Source organism: Canis lupus, chromosome 34 (assembly GCF_003254725.2).
Source record: "Canis lupus dingo isolate Sandy chromosome 34, ASM325472v2, whole genome shotgun sequence".
NCBI classification, from domain to species: domain Eukaryota; kingdom Metazoa; phylum Chordata; class Mammalia; order Carnivora; family Canidae; genus Canis; species Canis lupus.
The window spans coordinates 855,094-873,851 of record NC_064276.1 but is presented as its reverse complement, the minus strand read 5'-3'; the positions used below and the strand labels follow the sequence as shown (position 1 = coordinate 873,851).

The 18,758-nt window shown below is 37.6% G+C and overlaps 1 protein-coding gene across 1 annotated transcript in view; it reads right to left on the bottom strand.

Moving 5' to 3' along the window:
• Positions 1–18,758, bottom strand: part of DNAH5 (dynein axonemal heavy chain 5) — a 303,601-nt gene that overhangs the window by 118,868 nt on the left and 165,975 nt on the right. The window contains exons 36-43 of the mRNA XM_035710321.2: positions 13,211–13,389; positions 12,637–12,824; positions 12,110–12,304; positions 8,196–8,330; positions 7,013–7,120; positions 5,340–5,493; positions 4,064–4,210; positions 1,435–1,676 (exon numbers count right to left, since the gene is read on the bottom strand). Coding sequence (XP_035566214.1) covers positions 1,435–1,676; positions 4,064–4,210; positions 5,340–5,493; positions 7,013–7,120; positions 8,196–8,330; positions 12,110–12,304; positions 12,637–12,824; positions 13,211–13,389 — 1,348 coding nt within the window. The remainder of the gene's footprint in view (positions 1–1,434; positions 1,677–4,063; positions 4,211–5,339; positions 5,494–7,012; positions 7,121–8,195; positions 8,331–12,109; positions 12,305–12,636; positions 12,825–13,210; positions 13,390–18,758) is intronic.

Genomic DNA, 18,758 nt, shown 5'->3' with positions numbered 1-18,758 from the left:
ATAAAAATTAAAAAATTAAAAAAACCTTAGTAGTAAGTATAGCATTAATGTAAGAACCTTATTCAGTCTCAACAGAGAACATAATAGAAGCTTCTTTCACAAAGAGTAAAGTTTAAATAATCATTAGCTAGTCACGTAAAAGTATTTTTAAAAAGCCTTTGTGAATGTGAAGTATTTGAGGAAAATCACATAAATACTTTTTTACTTGGAGCTTGTCACTGATTCTGTGATTAACAAATCTGAATCTATTGTGATGCTTTTAAAAACAAAAACCAACTCCTGAACCACACCCTACCCAGAGATTCTACTTTGGTAGGATTGGGGTATGACCCAATCATCTGTATTTTAAAGAACTATCATTGATGATTATTACACAGCCGGAGTTCAGTCCCCTTGCTCTGTATTCTCCTTAATGGATGGATAATTTGATTATGAAATCTGAAATCTTTAGAAGCATGTTTAGTGACATATCCAATTATATGTAAGTATAATTTTGCTATATAATCCCCTCTTTTTTCATATGTTCACACTTTACCAAACCTAAACCCTTTTGCAACCCAGATTTCTGTAAGTTCTGAGAAGATATTATTAAAAGTTAGGATATATTTTCATAGACAAAAAGAAGCACAAAAACTTAATGATAATATAAACATCTACTTAATTTAAATTATGATTTTATAAGTTTTCAATCAAAATCATCTCCAAAAAAATTATGTAGATAAAATAATAAATTTGTTCAACTATACCAAAAAAGATTTCACAGATGGCTTATCTAATAAGCATTTTGCCTTATATTATAGCATTTATTTAGTAAAATATCTAAGTATACAAATTAATTATAATCTGATTATAATCAATACACCCTGGAATGTACTGGTGGTAAGAAAATAATATACCTTTTCATGAATTGGAAATATTATCTGAAATATCATTTCTAAGAACAAATGTAAGACAAATACTATGACTACTGAATCTCATAAAAATTCCTTATATGTAATTTTTCGCTTATATGCAATTTTAATAAATTGTTCCCTTCAAGCTAATATTCTACGATGATTGTTCCCAAACTTTATGTGAATGAGTATCTTTTAAAAATGTCATGAATTCCCAAAGTAATAAAATTAAATTTTACTTATTCACATTCTGATGGAATTATTGATTCAGCTAGGACTGGCAATTACTCCGCAACTCACAGTGGAAATCACAGTTCTAAAGAGATGAGAAGAGCCCTGAAGAAATCTGAAAGAAAGCTAAAGGAGCCTGTAAGGGACAATCAGGGCTTTAACATCACAGAACAAGCAAGAAACGGCCATAAACATTAGCAATGAAATGCAATTACATCACAGGTCTGCAGAAAAATCAGCATGTGCTCTACAGGAATGGTAAAGATCTGTTTTCCTCTTTCAGTGTACAAAACAAAGACCCCACTCATACCTCTAGAATAGGACTCCAACCTAGGATAGAAGAACTCATGAAAACCATTCCATTTCTTGAGACAGTAGCAGGTGAAGCGTTGTCAATGTTATGGGGTTCAAAAATGATCTTGCAGTTCGGAGCCATGGGAATCCGATCACCATTGGCAAGGGTTAGAGTTTTATTATCATCCAAAACAGAATTCAGATTTTCAATCCAGATGGCGTCTACTGGACCATCAAGAACTATCCAGATATGCTCCCCTAGAATATCCCACCAAAGGTGGGGGGGAAACATACATATACGTATATACATATACACATAACTACTACACTTGAAGAAGTATTATAATGATGTAATTTTCATTAATTTTAAATAAAACTGATAGAAATTATTATCTTATATTATCACATAGAACTTTTCTAGTTCTTCATATACCAGTTGTTTAAAGCACATCATCAAAGCAATAAGTCATTTGCTCATTGAACAAATATTCTTTGAGCACCTTCTAAGTATAAGCACTGTTTTAGGGTCTGGGGATATTGAGGTAAATAAGACAATGTCCTGCCTTCACAGAGCTTACCTTCTAAGTGGTAGAAATGATAAACCAATAAGCAAAGAATATGTTAGATAAGAAAAATTAAGTAGGATAAGAGGATGGTGCATTGTTTTAGGTGAGGTAGTCAAATTTCAGGAGAATGATGTAGAGATCTAGAGGTAGAATCTTCCAGGCAGTAAGAATAGCAAGTGCAAAGTTCTCAAAGTGAGGATAAGGACAGGGTGCTTCAGAAAGAGTAAGAAGTTGAACCTAGTAAGCAAGAAGAGGAGAAGAGGAAGAGAAATGTGAGTACAGTCAGAAAGACAAGCAGAAGCATAGAATGGACTGGCTTGAACATGTTACATTTGAGATGTCTCACAGACATCCCACAGTGTTGTTGAGCTCGAGATTTAAGGGAGAGGTCAGGGTTGAACATTAAAATGTAGAAGCCATCAGCTTAGAGATGGCATTGAAAACCATGGACTGGAGATGTTTCTTCTAGATAGGAAAAGTAGGCAGAAACAGGAGGTCTGAGGACAGAGCCACTTAATGCTCAGACTTCTGGTACTCGTCTTTGCTGGCTCCTCCCTCTGGGAGACCCCTCATCAGGAGGCAGAAGTAGAAGGAGAGCCAGCAGGTAAAGTTTCCCAGAAGTCAAGTGATGGAAGAGTATCAAGGATCAATGGTGCCAGATACTACCAGAGCCCAACTAGCCTGAGAACTGACTATTTATATCTGATGTGCCAGAGGTCATGACTGTCCTTTAAAAGAGCAGTTTTGGAGGACAACTGGGGACAAGAGCTGATGGAAGTTGCTTCAGAGATATGGAAGTAAAGAAAGTGACAAACATCAACAGAATACCATCAACGGGAATGCCATCATCAATTTAGGTATTTGGTTTAATAGTTCCTTTTAACTTCTTAACCTCTAGTTTCTCTTTATTGACACTATGACCAAGTTTGTAACTCTAATTTTTATTTATTGTGCAACACCTGTAATATATTCTATGTCAAATAAACTGCTTTGAAAATCTTAATTATGCTCATTTGACTTGAATTTAAGTAAAATGATGCCAGAGTCATTTAGAAAAGGCCTATTGCCTTCTTTAAGGAGGGGAAATAAACCACCTCTCTGAGCTCCTATTCTTGGGAGCATTGGGCACTGGATCTGTGTTGACACGGGATTACTGAAACAAGTCAGACACAAAATTTTATTTATTTCCACTAAAACAACAATTTCTAACATGAGCACACTTAAGAAATTCCATGTTTTCATGTCTCTTTTGACAACCGATGTTAGGTTGATGAGCTCCATTCCCTAAATGAGAACTTGGGTGGCAACGCCTTAAACATTTTTCGGTAGAAAGTGTTCCAAAGCAGAGACTCCTAAAGAAATACCCCAATATCTTGTCCTCCCATATCCTACTTTCTCTCTGCAAGTGCATTCACTCACTCATTCAGGAGTGAGAAAATATGGGAAGAAAGTTAATATCACCTCTTCCATCTGAGCTTATATTCTAAGAACATTGGGTTCAATTTCCAGACTCCGTAAGGAAGAGAGTATTCAGAGTGAACTGCTAGCCATTAACACGTTTGTTCATAGGAAGACCAAACACCAGTGTACATCTACACAGAATAACTTGTTAGTTCAATAAAGACTTCATTTTTGATATATGTGATTTTCTCCCCAAAGAAGCCTATTTCCTCCTGTGATTTTTATAGGCAAATCAGTTTTCTAAAAATAGGCTGTACTTAAATAAAAGTAACATTTTTAAAAGATTCAGTGAAATAGTTATAGTAAAATCCATTTATTCAACAGTATCAATTTTCCTTAACAGCTTTTTCTTTCTATTTTTTTCTAAGATATCACATACAGAAATATTTACTCAAAAGGAAAATAATTTCTGTTGTGACAACAACAACAAAAGGTGGAAGAGGGGTATTTTAAATGTCTAATCAATATTTTCAATATGTCAACACTGACAAATATACTGATTAAGGGCTTCTTATTCTTGGCTAAGATGTTATAGGGAGAATATGTTCTACCAATTCTAAATGGGCACCAAGGATTTTATTTAGAAGGATGTATCAAAAATAATCCTCTATCCTCTACCTTTTTTAGCCTTTAATGTTTTCCTCCATAGGGTTGAAAATATCCCATCAGTCCAGTCGTTTGTGGCCACATCAAGCCGACCAAACATCTGTGGGGCCGTAATCGCTTTGGGATTCATCCTCAGTTCCCGATGTGGTTTTCCACAATCTGTACCAAGTAAATGCAAATTTTAAACAACTCCAATGTAGAGTGGCCCATGTTAAGTAACACTGAACTAATTTGCAATGTACCACTAGCAAGTGTTCAAGATATGAAAAATGCAAAATTACACTGAGAATATATGTATTACTTCATTCCAAGTTATCATAGTTAATACTGTTATATTTTATGGACTCACATACTTTCGTTTTTATCCTTCTGTAAAAGAAAATTACATGAAATATAATGGGGAAAAAGATATGAACAAATTAATATATCCTGGAAGTTCTTAAAATTTCACAGCTCAAAAGTCTTTTGATTTATGGTGTACTGGATTAAGTCTGGTCTCTGAAATATCACCCAGAAGATGCCTCATTCTCCCCTCACTGGCTTCAATTTGCTGAGATATGTTCTTGTGTTTGGGGATGTTTACATAGCTTTAAAATGATGTTTTCTCAAATTATGCTTAATAATACTTTTGTTGTTATGTGGTTGCCTTCTGTTAACAATAAACTACAAATGCACCTGGTAAAATGACTTGAGCAAAATGAGTACTAAATATTAAACAATAGTGATACATTATGTATAACATGTCTAAATTATGTAACCCAATGCCATCACAGATTTTGGAGAAGTTCTGTGCAAAGATGAATTCATCATAAGACTATTTGCTGTTGATGAACCTGTTCTTGGTTTTAACATGTAGCTCAGTCAGCTCATGAAACCCCAGTGCATTGATATTGATCGAGTTGGTGGTTGTGAAAATTGCTCTGTATTTGCCCTAGGGTCCTGCACATGTTGGATTTAGTCTTGGTGTCTTTAGCTATGGAGCAAAGTGAATTCTCTACATCAAGACTCCACCAGGAGGTCTTCACACTGAGAAAGAACTGTGCTCTCAGCTATCACTTACCTTGCCAAAACTGAGAGCTTACACCTGCTGGACTTATGTGGTTTTTTCCCCTCTAGTTCATTATAATAATCCATTATCTCTAAAATGTACCTAATAATCAGTAAAGCAGCATTCCCTCCTCCAAATATACTAATGTAGCTAATGTTTGTGCCCCTCTTGGAGTATGCAGAGGTGTCGCAACTATTTAAATGTGTTGTCCAGAGCAACACAGCTTGGCTGCCCCCTTACCTGCCATGGCTTTCATCAAGGTGTGGATGCAGGTGGTTTTTCCTGCACCACTAGGCCCCAGGGTCATCATCCCATGCCGCACTCTCTGTGTCTCAAACAGCTGGATGACTTTGAGTTTCCAAGGAGGATGGTTGATGAGACCAGCTTCTTCAACCTGAAAACATGCAAGCCCCACATTGGGCCACATCAACAACAATCTGGATTAACTGTTGTAATCAAAATATGCACTGATGTCGAGTGGGGGGGAGAGGAATGGGAGTTATTATTTGTTGGGTATGGAGTTTCAGTTTGGGAAGGTGAAAAAAATTCTGAAGATGGATGGTGATGATGTCTTGTATAATAATGTGAATGCACTAAATGCCACTGAACGGTACAGGTAAAAATGGCTAAAATGGTAAATTTTATGTTATGTATTTTACCATGATAAAAAATATATTGCTGGGGCAATATATTTGTAGGCTCAGTTGGTGGATTATGCAACTTTTGATCTCAAGGTTGTCAGTTCGAGTCCCACATATGGCATGGAGTTTGCTTAAATTAGATTATTACTTGTAAAGTTACTGGGGATTTGAGCCCAAGAAACTCAGCTCCATGGTCCATGCTCTTAACCATCATGCAATGCTTAAACACACTATAAATGATGCCTTTATTTTTACTTAAATAATTGTTGGACAATAATCATGGATCATTTTAGGCTCTGTATATATGCTCTTCAGATTTTTCACATGCTACAAATTATGCTGTTAATTGCCCTATAAATTACTTTATGTTAAGCTTTTTAGACAATGCTACAATTAATTCAGCCATATGATGAAGAAACCACTTGCAAAATGAATTATCACTCTTACCTGATAAGGAGATTAAGATTTTTTTTAATATTTTATGTATTTATTGCAGAGGGTAGAGGGGCAGAGGGAGAGGGAGAGAGAGAATCTCAAGCAGACTCCTGTCTAGCATGGAGGGCTTGACAGCATGACTCCAAAACCACAAACTGAGCCAAAATCAAGAGGCAGATGCTTAACCAACTGAGTGACCCAGGTGCCATGGAGATTAAGAGTATTATGTATTGATTTTTTAAAAGGAAAATATCCATTAAATACTACCATATTTTATTTTTGTTAACAAATATCTTCAAAGAATTGAAATGTATTTTATAAATATGAGCTAATCACCATTTTTATATAATGTAGTGGATCCCCTAGGGCCTAAGGAAGAAACCACAAGTGATCCTGGGCCTGGGGAAGAAGAATGACAGTTGAGGAGTCATATGAGATCATTGTGAATGACAATCAGGGGCAGAGACCAAAGCAATGTGGAAATACCAGGGCCACAGGCAAAGCCAAGCCGAGCAAGGCAAGGCAGCCAGCTGAGGCCTCCTTGTCATATTTCATTTCAGAATCTCATGTGGAATGGTTTCCATCAACAAGGGGCCAACTAGACCTAGCATGTGGCCAACTAGACATGTTGTTGTTCGATGGTGGGAGACTGCCTGGCTCAAGACTGCCTGACACAGCTCTGTCAGTGGTGTGTAATGGCCTCTCCTAACACAATAGCCACAGCGTTGGGTGTTGTTCTTAGAACTCACATATTTGGAACACATCAGCTCCACTTGATTCTCATGAAATTCAGATGAAGAGACTACATAGTATTGGATGCCCTGAGAAATACATTACCTGTCTACTAATTGCTATTTCCAGTTCAGGGTAATCTGCTTTGTCCAGAAGAATATTTGGGAAGAGATCTTCAATCAAACTCAAAAATAAGGGTTCATCCTCATCAATCTAAAAGAAGAAAGAAAGGGAAATCAGACTAACTATTCTGGCACAATCAGAGCAATGTACAGATAAACTGAAAATGCTAAACATACCAAATTATTTTACCATAACTGTTAATAAATAAAATACCACCTTCACTGAAGTTGAGGAATATTTTCCTTGTGTTGCCCATAAGTTAAAAATTATTTTTAGAAAAGGTGGGGGAGAAAAAGGAGAAAGAAGAGGAAAGTGAGGAAGGAAGCAGATGAAAGGAAAATACTGCCTATACAATAATCTTCCAGTAAAATAACCAGTTTGGGGAGTTACCATTAACCTAAAATTTATAATTTAAATTTTAAAAAATAATAATTTAGTAGTAAGAGATAGTAACAAAGTCATGAATTGGAATTTGCTTTGCGCTTTTGTTTTAAAATAAAAAATATAGGGATCCCTGGGTGGCGCAGCGGTTTAGCGCCTGCCTTTGGCCCAGGGCGTGATCCTGGAGACCCGGGATCAAATCCCACGTCGGGCTCCCGGTGCATGGAGCCTGTTTCTCCCTCTGCCTGTCTCTGCCTCTCTCTCTCTCTGTGTGTGTGTGTGACTATCATAAATAAAAAAATAAAAATTTAAAAAAAAAAATAAATAAATAAATAAATAAATAAATAAATAAAATAAAAAATATATCATTCTGTCACCCTGTACATAGATTCACTGATCCCGAACAACTGTGAAATGGATGAGTGTGACATTATTACACACTGTTCAATTTACATATAATTTCCTGCCAGACTCTAGAGACGTTAAAGAAGGTGAGATTTCAGCTCTAAAACCCAAAAATATTTCAAGTTATTCAGAAACTTAGCATGTGGATTTTTAAAAATCCATTTCAATCCTATGGAAATAGGCATATGTTAGACTAGATATGAATTACCACAAAAATAGCTTCTGAAGAAGTCTCATTTAAAGTTATGCTCTCCCACACTTTAGCTGATAATTATTCATTTTAAATGAGTATTTTAAATAAATATTTCTAAATCTCATTTGCACTTACTTAGCTGAACTGATATTAAGTGGGTGCAACATTTCCATCTGTGAATCTTACCAGTTTAGAAAGATTCATGTCTCGTAGAACACGCATGACGATCACTGATTCTGTATCTGTGGGGTTGGCTCTTTTTGCCGCTCCTAGGGTTCGCAAAACTGACAGAATGTTCCGCAGACCAAAATCATAATGCACCTGAAGCATGTGAGGTACAACAGGCTTATTTTCAATATTAACTTACCCATGAAAACTACAAAGTTGACAAAAGAACTTTTCACAATAATGAATAAATGCTAATTTTCCTCTAGAAAAAACTGCACAGCTAGTGAAGCAATAAATTTTTATCAATATATTTTGGAGAAAAGAAAGAATATCCAAAAGAGTTCTCTCATGTATGATCATTAATTTCAGCCCTTAGATCAGAACTAATAAATATATCTCGACAGGGAGAAAAGAATAAATTTCCTCTTGGAGTATACGCACCCCTTGAGCCTCTTCTTAATCAGTCATCCTAAGAAAAATTTCCTCATATATCTAAAGCTAAAATTCTGAACCAGGTGTATATATATTTATATACTGATACGTAAAAAGATAAATGTATTAAGGAGGAAGACAGTAGCCATATTCTAGAATTACATAGATCTGGGAAGAATAAGGACATGTCGGAAAGCCAAGTCCTTAGCTTTGTTATTCCCTTGATATATATTTAAAACCTCAATCACATATAAAGTGAAAAATTAAAAATGAATTATCTAACCGCTATAAATTTTTTAAAGATTTTATTTATTTACAGAGAGACCTTGCAAGCGGAGAGACGGGTAGAGGGAGAGGGAGAGAGATATCTCCAGCCGACTCCACGTTGAGCGCAGAGCCTGACACAGGGCTCGATCCCACAACCCTGAGATCATGACCTGAGCTGAAATCAAGAGTCAGACTGTCAATAAACTGAGCCACCCTAGTGCTCCAAATTAACCAACCACTATAGAAAATAGTATGGCAGTTGCTCAAAAAATTGAAAATAGAACTATTATATGATCCAGAAATCATACTTCTGGGTATATAGCCAAATAACTGAAAGCAGGATCTCAAAGACATATTTGCACACCCATGTTCACAGCAACAGTATTCACAATAGCCAAATAGCCATTTGGAAGCATCTCAAATGCCCATGGATGGATGAATGGAAAAACAAAATGTGGTATATACATACAATGGAATGTCATTCAGTCATAAAAAGGAACCAAACCCTGTCACATCCTACACCATGGATGAACCTTGAGGTTCATGCTAAGCAAAATAAGCCAATCAAAATAGACAAATGCTATATGATCCCACTTATATGAGGTATCTAAAGTAGTAAAATGCATAGAAACAAGAAGTAGAATGGTAGTTACCAGAGACTGAGGGGAATAGTAAGAGAGGAATTGCTGCTTAATGAGTATGGAGGTTCAGTTTTGCAAGAGGAAAATGTTATGGAAATCTGTTTCATAGCACTGTGAATATACTTAACGCTACTGAATTGTACACTTGGAAATGGCTAAGATGGTAAATTTAATGTTAGATATGTTTTACCAGATTAAAAAAAAAACAATTATCTGCTAAGGTAACTGAAGCAGTATGCATCACTTCATACTCATCATTTGGAGGATGGAGCACATAAAAAGATTCAGATTGAGTTCCTGTCTTCAAGGAGTTTAAATTCTAACAGAGGTAACATGATAAAAATGTGAGCTAACTCACCAAAAAGTAACAACGATGTGAAAGTAGTGGTGTGTGGTATTAATTAAGGAAAACTTCTCAGAACTGGACTCAGTTAAATCTGTGGGCATGAAGTAAGATTCACAGAATGTTCACCCAGAGATCAGCACGGGCCAACTGTTTTGCACACGTTGACTCATTTCATCTGACAATGACCCCATGAGCAGGGCTGTGGGTGTGAAGGAAATAGAAATGAAATAGTAGAGAAGAAGAAGGCAGGAGTCAGTGATGTGGCAATTTTCTGCATGCAGGAAACAGCATGGAAAAATACTTCTTTGATAGAGGGGAAAAGAAGAATGGGTGAGTAAAGGCTGCAATAAGTAGAAGAAACAAAGAATATTTTTGATGAGAATGTAATTTAATTGAGGCTGGGGGTATAAAAAATAATCTAGAGTCAAACAAGTTTGGAATGGAGGCCAGAGTGAAAGACAGATCAAAATGTTCTATATATGTTAGGAGGTTTTATTTGTGTTATAGTTTTATGCTTATTGCATGTATTGTTATTTAGCATATGCTTTTAGTAATTTTTATTTCTATGTCCCAGTGATCTGTGGCATGATCCAAACTCATGGTGTTTGTGTCTTTGTATGATAGTTTTCCCTTGAGTGTGGTAGGACCTATGATTTAATCAATCTAATACAGCAAAGGTAACAGGTCGCATGTGATTGTATGACCACGTAATTCTGTGGTCACATCACTTAAGGTTTGTAATAGTAAATTTATATGTCAGTTTGGGCCACAGGATGCCTCGGTCCTCATTAAACATGATTTTGAATGTGTCTCTAAAAGGAAGTTTCTGGAAGAGATTAGCATTTGAACTGGTGGACAGAGTCAAGAAGATGGCCCTCCCCAGTGTGGGTGGGCACCATCCAATCAGCGAGGACCTGAATAAAACAAAAAGGAAGAGGAAGGTTGGATTCATTCACTCTGCCCTACTCCTGGACTGGGATATCAACCTTCTCCTGTCCTCAATGTTCCCAGTTGTCTGGCCTTCAGACTTGGACTAGAATCTATACTGTCATTCCTTCAAACTACACCACCATCTTTCCTGGTTTTCAGCTCACAGACAACAGATCATGGGACTTCTCTACCTACATAACTGTGTGAGCCAATCCCTTATAATAAATTTCTTTATAGCATATATATATAAATGCATATATCCTATTGGCCCTATTTCTCTGGAGAATCCTAATACGAGACTGTTGCATTCATCCTGCTGGAATCTCTTTCACTTGCTGACGTTGAGAAGGCAAGTGGCCATGTTGTGGAATCCCATGTAGCAAAGAACAGCATGCAGCCTGCAGGAACTGACCATGGCCGTCTCCAGCTGACAGCCGGCAAGAAACTAAATCCCTCAGTCTTACAACCTCAAGAACAGAATTCTGCCAACAACCTGAGTGAGCTTAGAAGTAAATCCTCCCCTGGTCAAGCACATAGCCACACTTCATTGAAGCCTTGTTACACTCTGAGCAGAGGACCCAGCCACGATGTACCAGGACTCTTGACCCACAGAAACCATGAAATAATAAACTGTGTATTATTTTAAGCCAGTAAATTTGTGGTACTATGTCATATAGCAACAGAAAACTAATGCAAAAGTAATATATGATGAATTTCATACCTCTTAACTGCAAAACTGCATGATTTCAGAACCTGCTACTCTAAATAGTACAGGAAACTAGCATAGAAGTTACAATAAAAGTTATGATAGATGAATCACTGAACTCTATCTCTGAAGCTAGTAATACACTATATGTTAATTGAATTTAGATTACAAAATAAAATAAATAAAATTTTAAAAACTTACAATAGATATAACAGACTATTAGCAAGGCATGGCCCAATATATGAGGAAGCTTAGAAGTGAGAAGAGCAATGATTGAGAGGTTCCTGAAAACTCTGAGGACGCACAACACATACTATGATTAACATACAAGTGGGAGAAAGAACAAATATTAATATTTATAATTCTTTGGCTCTTAAGTCAGTTCAGGAAGTACTTATTTCATTTCTATGTGGCAAAAATTAATTTACTTAAATACACTTTAAAAACTATCCACATAAAATTAATTTTGTAATGATATAACTTTCTACTTTGTATCAGGAAGGTAGCCTGCCAGCAGCCCCAGTCTACAATGTTTCAAAATGAGCACATTTCACCAAATAGAAAAACTAAGTATATATGTAAGTTCAGAAAGACTTTCAGAACATCACACCTGCTTAGAAAGCTGTTCCTCACACAGCTTGTAGAGGGTGAAAAACTTCCTGGCCAAAACAACATTGTCAGTGAAGCCACAACTGGCCAACTTCACCCTTATGATAATCTGTCGGTCAGGCACCATCATGGCCACAGAGCGGAAATTAATCTTCAGGTTTTCGGGGAGCTCCTGCCGCCCAGCATAGCCAGGATTCTACACAGCAAACAAACCCACAGATGAATGACATGGTCATGGGGTGACTTACTCACATCAGTGTGACAGTAAAAGAAAGATTCATTATGTACACGCAACAAATCCAGGCTGACAACCAGACAACTCATTTACATACCTCACTCTCCTTTTAACTGGAGAGAGTACATCACAAGTTATTAATATGAGCTTTGTTTAACACCAAAGGCTTTCACACAGTAGTTAAAACTACCATCCCAATTTCCATTCATGAAAAAGAAGCGCCCTACAAGGGAAATGCATGAAAGCTGCAATAAGAAGGCTGAAATTCAGCAGCTCTTCTTCTGGTTCCTTACCATGGTCAGGAAAAGTCCAAATTCAGGGTTCATAGTCACATTATCTCCGTCGGTAAAAATAAAAGACTTTTTCCGCTCCTTTTTACATGTCAGAATAATGGAAATTTGCTGGGCTGCCACTGACAGAACTGGCAAATCAATACGGTTAAATTCGTCAAAACAACCCCAGGATCCAGACTGTGCCAGTCCTTCGAAGGGAAATTTAATAGAAAATCCATTTAGTATATCATTTCAAAAAGCCAAGGAAAAGGGCATTTTGCAGCTGCCAAGACAAGCCAGAGATAAGTCAGTTCAAAAATAAACTTGAACAAATAGATGATGCACAAAATGCCCCCAAAATAATTCACAATGTGGTACTTCATCTGTAAATAGCCAACCTGCAGGGATAAAGGAACATTACAAAGCAGGTGATGGTGACATTTGATCCCCCCAAACATTGGTAAGATGCAGGTTTTCCAAAAAGTTGTCTGAAGTTGAAAAACGACACTAAAATGTAGCCAATTGTTGAAAAATAAATCTTAAGACATTCCATCTTAGCTTAAATTTTTCATCAAATAAAAACTATAACCCTCACCTTTAAAAATCCGTCCAAGTCCTCGGAAATCCATCTGGTCAGAACAATTGAAAACCACGACATATTTTCCAAGACATCGTCCCATATCTTTAGTAGTTTCTGTTTTCCCTGTCCCTGCAGGTCCAGCGGGAGCTCCTCCCATGCTCATTCCCAGAGCTTGAGCCAATGTGATGTAACACCTTGAGAAATAGAGACATCACTAGAACCATACCACCAGCACCCAGAAGACACTTCTGAGACATCACAGTAAAATGAAACCTGCACAAGATTTTTAAATGGGAAGTTCAAGCCATTGTCCCTACAAAACATTTTGCAAACTGCACCCTTAAGCTATGCTTCCCTTATGGATATTAACATGTGTAAAGGAAAAAGAGGAGATGGTCTATGGCCAAGTAAGTTTGAAAATTGTTAAAAAGGTTCAGTGAGCTTTCTCAGGAGAATGTACAATGAGATTCTCCACGTATGAAAAAATAGTACACAGCATTTCCAAAACCTATTTGGCAACCTTTTCATAAAAACCTACCAATCTTTAAAGAATAGTATACTATGGAAAGATTTGGAACCATTAGAATAATCCCCTTTTGGAGTGTCTCAGTGGCACAGTCAGTTAAGCATCTGACTCTTGGTTTCGGCTCAGGGCATGATCTTAGGGTTGTAAGATCACACATCAGGCTCCACGATCATCACAGAGTCTGCTTGGGATTTTCTCTCACTCTCTCCCTCTGCCCCTCCCTGCCTCAAATAATTTTTTTAAAAAATACTAATCCTCTTTTGAATCTAAGAGTCAATAATTTGAAGATCACATGAGATTTGAATCACACATTGCTAAATAATCATGTCTTCAATCTATTTCTAGGAGCATATACTATACCTACACATACCTTCTACTGTCCTTACTGCATGATATTAATGAATAAAAGACTTTGGTAAGAAAATACAAAAGTGCCTGGGAAGGAAAAACTAACCTGATAACTCGCTAATAAATTACTCGATTCCCCAGCGTCACTTGAGTTGTCAAAGGAGGTAATCTATAAGTGATGCAGTTTAGGGATTTCTTATGGCTAAACTATATAAAGCATTCATCTGGACATGAAAAAATTTCAGAGGATATAAAGCAATTGTCCATCGTGAAGGGTGGAAATAAACAGCAAGTACACCTACTGGAGATCCTCTAGAATCTGTATTTTATTGGAAGTGGGTTCCTTAAAATACAGGCTAATCAATGACTTGGCCCTGAATGTATACAGAGCCTGGATATGGAGAAAATAATGTAGGTGTACTCAGGAGGACACCTAAGCTCACTTTGATTTTTGCTTTTTAATTCAAGGTTTTATTTCTCACCTTGTACTTCTGTTATCCCTGGCAGAGCAGTCTCTGTAATAACAGTTAGTGTGATGTGCTCCACCTACAGTATCTCACGTAAGCTCAGGGAACCTTGCAGGGAAGCTACTGGTGTTTTTCCCATTTTATAGACAAGGGGAAAGGCTCACAGAGATGGAATTACTTTTCTTGGGATTGTGGTGGAAGAGCCGAGAATCGATTGAGCTTTCCCATCCAACTGCAAGCCCTCATGCTGCTCGGCTCTAGAACATGTCCACCCTGCCAGGGTTAAGGAAAACATCTCTGGGAACCCTGCCACCCAGCTATTCTGTCTTGCAAACCCTCCTTACAACTGGGTTTATATTTGAACTGAAGCAAGAGCAAGTTTTTAAGTTGCCTTAAAGAAATCATCCTATTTACATGAAAACTAAGTGGGCAAGCCAGGTGCTTTATCGCTTCCTTTCTCCCCTGGGTGTGGCTTCAGCCCATTTGCTTTGCTGGCACCCAGACTCCTCTCGGACTTGCTTTTCAGAGAAATCTTTGCCAATTTTAAAAATGTCATCATTCAGGAATAGGGTTTGGACTAAATCAGCCATGTGATTTAGTGGCTGTTGTGCAGCTTTATTTCTGCACCAGACTGCCATAAGGTCTCTGTTCTTAGGAACTGTGTCATGATCTCAGGATTGTAAGATCACACATTGGGTTCCATGATCATCCAACTTCCTGCCTAAACCCTAGCCACTTATACCCTATGAATGCTTATTAAATAAATGTCTTGTGCCAGTCCAGCCATACAGTCTTCTCGCATCCCAACAGCTACTGGAGTAAGACATGCACAATGTGGGGGGTGCCTGGCTGGCTCAGTAGGTAGAGCATGCCACTCCTGATCTCAGGAATGTGAGTTCAAGCCCAAAATTGGGCATGCAGCCTACTTAAAAAATAAATGAAATAAAATAAAAATGTATTCCTTCTTGTCTATCATACCAAGAGATTCAAGAAAAAAAAGAGAGAGAGAAATGTAGAATGTGACCATCCTGCTAAACCAACAATGACCAGCCCCATGACGCAGGTCTTATTATCGCATTCAATATAACCAAATCCATCACCAACATTCCCAGCACCCTACATGTACTTCATCACATGTAAACCAGCAGTGCTTTCAGCTACTATTCCTAAACAGTATTAATTCTAAAATGTTAAAACTAAAGCAAAAACAAACAAAAAACCTCCTAAGGCAATGATGGTACACACATCATGAACTTATTTTTCTTTTGTTTCTTTTCTTTGGTTTAGTTATAGACTCTGATTATGAACATACTTAAGGAGAAACAAAAGGAAACATTGATTAAGAATGTGTTATTGATGAGTAAGAAAAACCACAATCATAGCAACGATAATAATGACTAACATTTACTGGGTTCCAGGCCCTGGGTATTCCAAAAGGAGAGAATCAGAGAGATTAGGTATCTTGGCCAAGACTATCCAGCTATTGAGGGCAGCATCCAGCGATCAATATTCAAGTGTGACTCATGGAAGAGAAATGTGCATATTGTTTAGACCCATCTACATTTCTTACTAAGCTGATGAGAAGCTTCTACCAGCCTTTGACCTCTTCTGCCCTCTGCCTGAGTGACAGTGTAGTAAGAATGACTCCTGTCTTGTCCGCTTTTGCAGAGAGGAAGGACTGGTCATGAAAAACACCATGAGCTTTCAGAGAATGATGCCATATGTTTTTAGTTAATTAGGACAACTATTTTATCATCCGGAATATCGGCAGCTCCATCCACCTGATGCCAAGCTTCCCAGAGCCTAAAGCTACCAATGTTGTTGAATTTCCACAGGGCAATCAGCTAAAGACTGACAAGATGTCAATGCCTCTGGTCTTTGATGTTTGTAAGTATTAATTTTAGTGAGGAATTCTTCTGTAAAAGGGCAACAAATCTTGCAATGGAATCCCAGTGACTGACAGAAAAAAAATAGTGAATCAATTCTCCCATGATCAAGATAAAGAAAAATAAGCAAATGAACGTTTAGGGGGAGACAGGCCAAGACAAACTTTGGAATCACTTCTATTTATATACTTACACCTACTTTGCTTTTAATGTTCTCAAGTTTTTTTGATAAAGAAAGATGGACAAGACAATGAACATAGTGAAAGAATTTAGCTGCAGAGAAGTTTGTAGAACCTGATACCCATATGTAAAAATTAAAAAGAATTTTGACGTACAAGCAATAGAAATTTCTAGAAGGAAAGGGAATAAGTTGCTTGTTGTTTTTTAAAAACAGGAGGAAAAATTGACTCTTATACTTTCAACTGTATGTCCTTCCGTACTATTTAAATTTTTCACCACAAAGATGTGACTCTGAAAATAAACATTTCTTTCATTCATTCCGAAAATTCTTATTTAGCACCTATAATGTGACAGCACTATTCAAGGAGCAGTAAATATATCACATCATGGGAAGTCCACGGCAGTGCTTTAGCTGACATCCTAAAGGAAGGAAACAAGTTATTTAAAAATAGGGCACAGAAATAATAAAGCTGGTTGGGAGGGCTAGGGAAGTGGGGATCACTGCTTCATGTGGCAGGTATGAAGACCCCTCTGAGATGACATTTAAGCAGAGCCTGGAAGGAAGTGAGGAAGCAAGCTAGCTATGCCTGTGCTGAAGGGAAAAAGAGTTCAGGTCAAGGGGACAGCAAATGCAAGGGCCCTGAAGCAAGAGTGTGCTGTCCAAGGAACAGCCAAGGAGCAAGTGGCTAGAGTGAAATGAGGAAAAAGAAACAGAAAAATAGCTGGAGTCAGATCGTGCAGGTCACTGTTGAGGATACTGGTGCTTATTTTGGGTGAGATGCAAAGATAGTGGGGGGACTGAGACAATCTCTTTGTTATCTTTTTATGATGACAGAACATAACTGAACTGAAGATAGACTATAGGGGGCAATGACAAGTGTAGGGAGCCTGGTTAAAAGACCATTGTAATAATCTAGGCTAGAGATTATGGTGGCTCGGACCAGTATGACAACAGCAAAGAGGTGAAAAGTGGTCACATCCTAGATGAATTCTGAAAATGGTGCTGAGCAAACTTGACAGTAGATGGGATGATGAAGCAAGAGAAAAACAGGAAGGCATCAAGGATGTTTTTTTTTTTTTTTTTTTTTTTTTTTTTTTTTTTTTTTTTTTTTTTTTTTTTATTGGTGTTCAATTTACTAACATACAGAATAACACCCAGTGCCCGTCACCCATTCACTCCCACCCCCTGCCCTCCTCCCCTTCTACCACCCCTAGTTCGTTTCCCAGAGTTAGCAGTCTTTATGTTCTGTCTCCCTTTCTGATATTTCCCACACATTTCTTCTCCCTTCCCTTATTTTCCCTTTCACTATTATTTATATTCCCCAAATGAATGAGAACATATAATGTTTGTCCTTCTCCAATTGACTTACTTCACTCAGCATAATACCCTCCAGTTCCATCCACGTTGAAGCAAATGGTGGGTATTTGTCATTTCTAATAGCTGAGTAATATTCCATTGTATACATAAACCACATCTTCTTTATCCATTCATCTTTCGTTGGACACCGAGGCTCCTTCCACAGTTTGGCTATCGTGGCCATTGCTGCTAGAAACATCGGGGTGCAGGTGTCCCGGCGTTTCATTGCATTTGTATCTTTGGGGTAAATCCCCAACAGTGCAATTGCTGGGTCGTAGGGCAGGTATATTTTTAACTGTTTGAGGAACCTCCACACAGTTTTCCAGAGTGGCTGCACCAGTTCACATTCCCACCAACAGTGTAAGAGGGTTCCCTTTTCTCCACATCCTCTCCAACATTTGTTGTTTCCTGCCTTGTTAATTTTTCCCATTCTCACTGGTGTGAGGTGGTATCTCATTGTGGTTTTGATTTGTATTTCCCTGATGGCAAGTGATGCAGAGCATTTTCTCATGTGCATGTTGGCCATGTCTATGTCTTCTTCTGTGAGATTTCTGTTCATGTCTTTTGCCCATTTCATGATTGGATTGTTTGTTTCTTTGGTGTTGAGTTTAATAAGTTCTTTATAGATCTTGGAAACTAGCCCTTTATCTGATACGTCATTTGCAAATATCTTCTCCCATTCTGTAGGTTGTCTTTGAGTTTTGTTGACTGTATCCTTTGCTGTGCAAAAGCTTCTTATCTTGATGAAGTCCCAATAGTTCATTTTTGCTTTTGTTTCTTTTGCCTTCGTGGATGTATC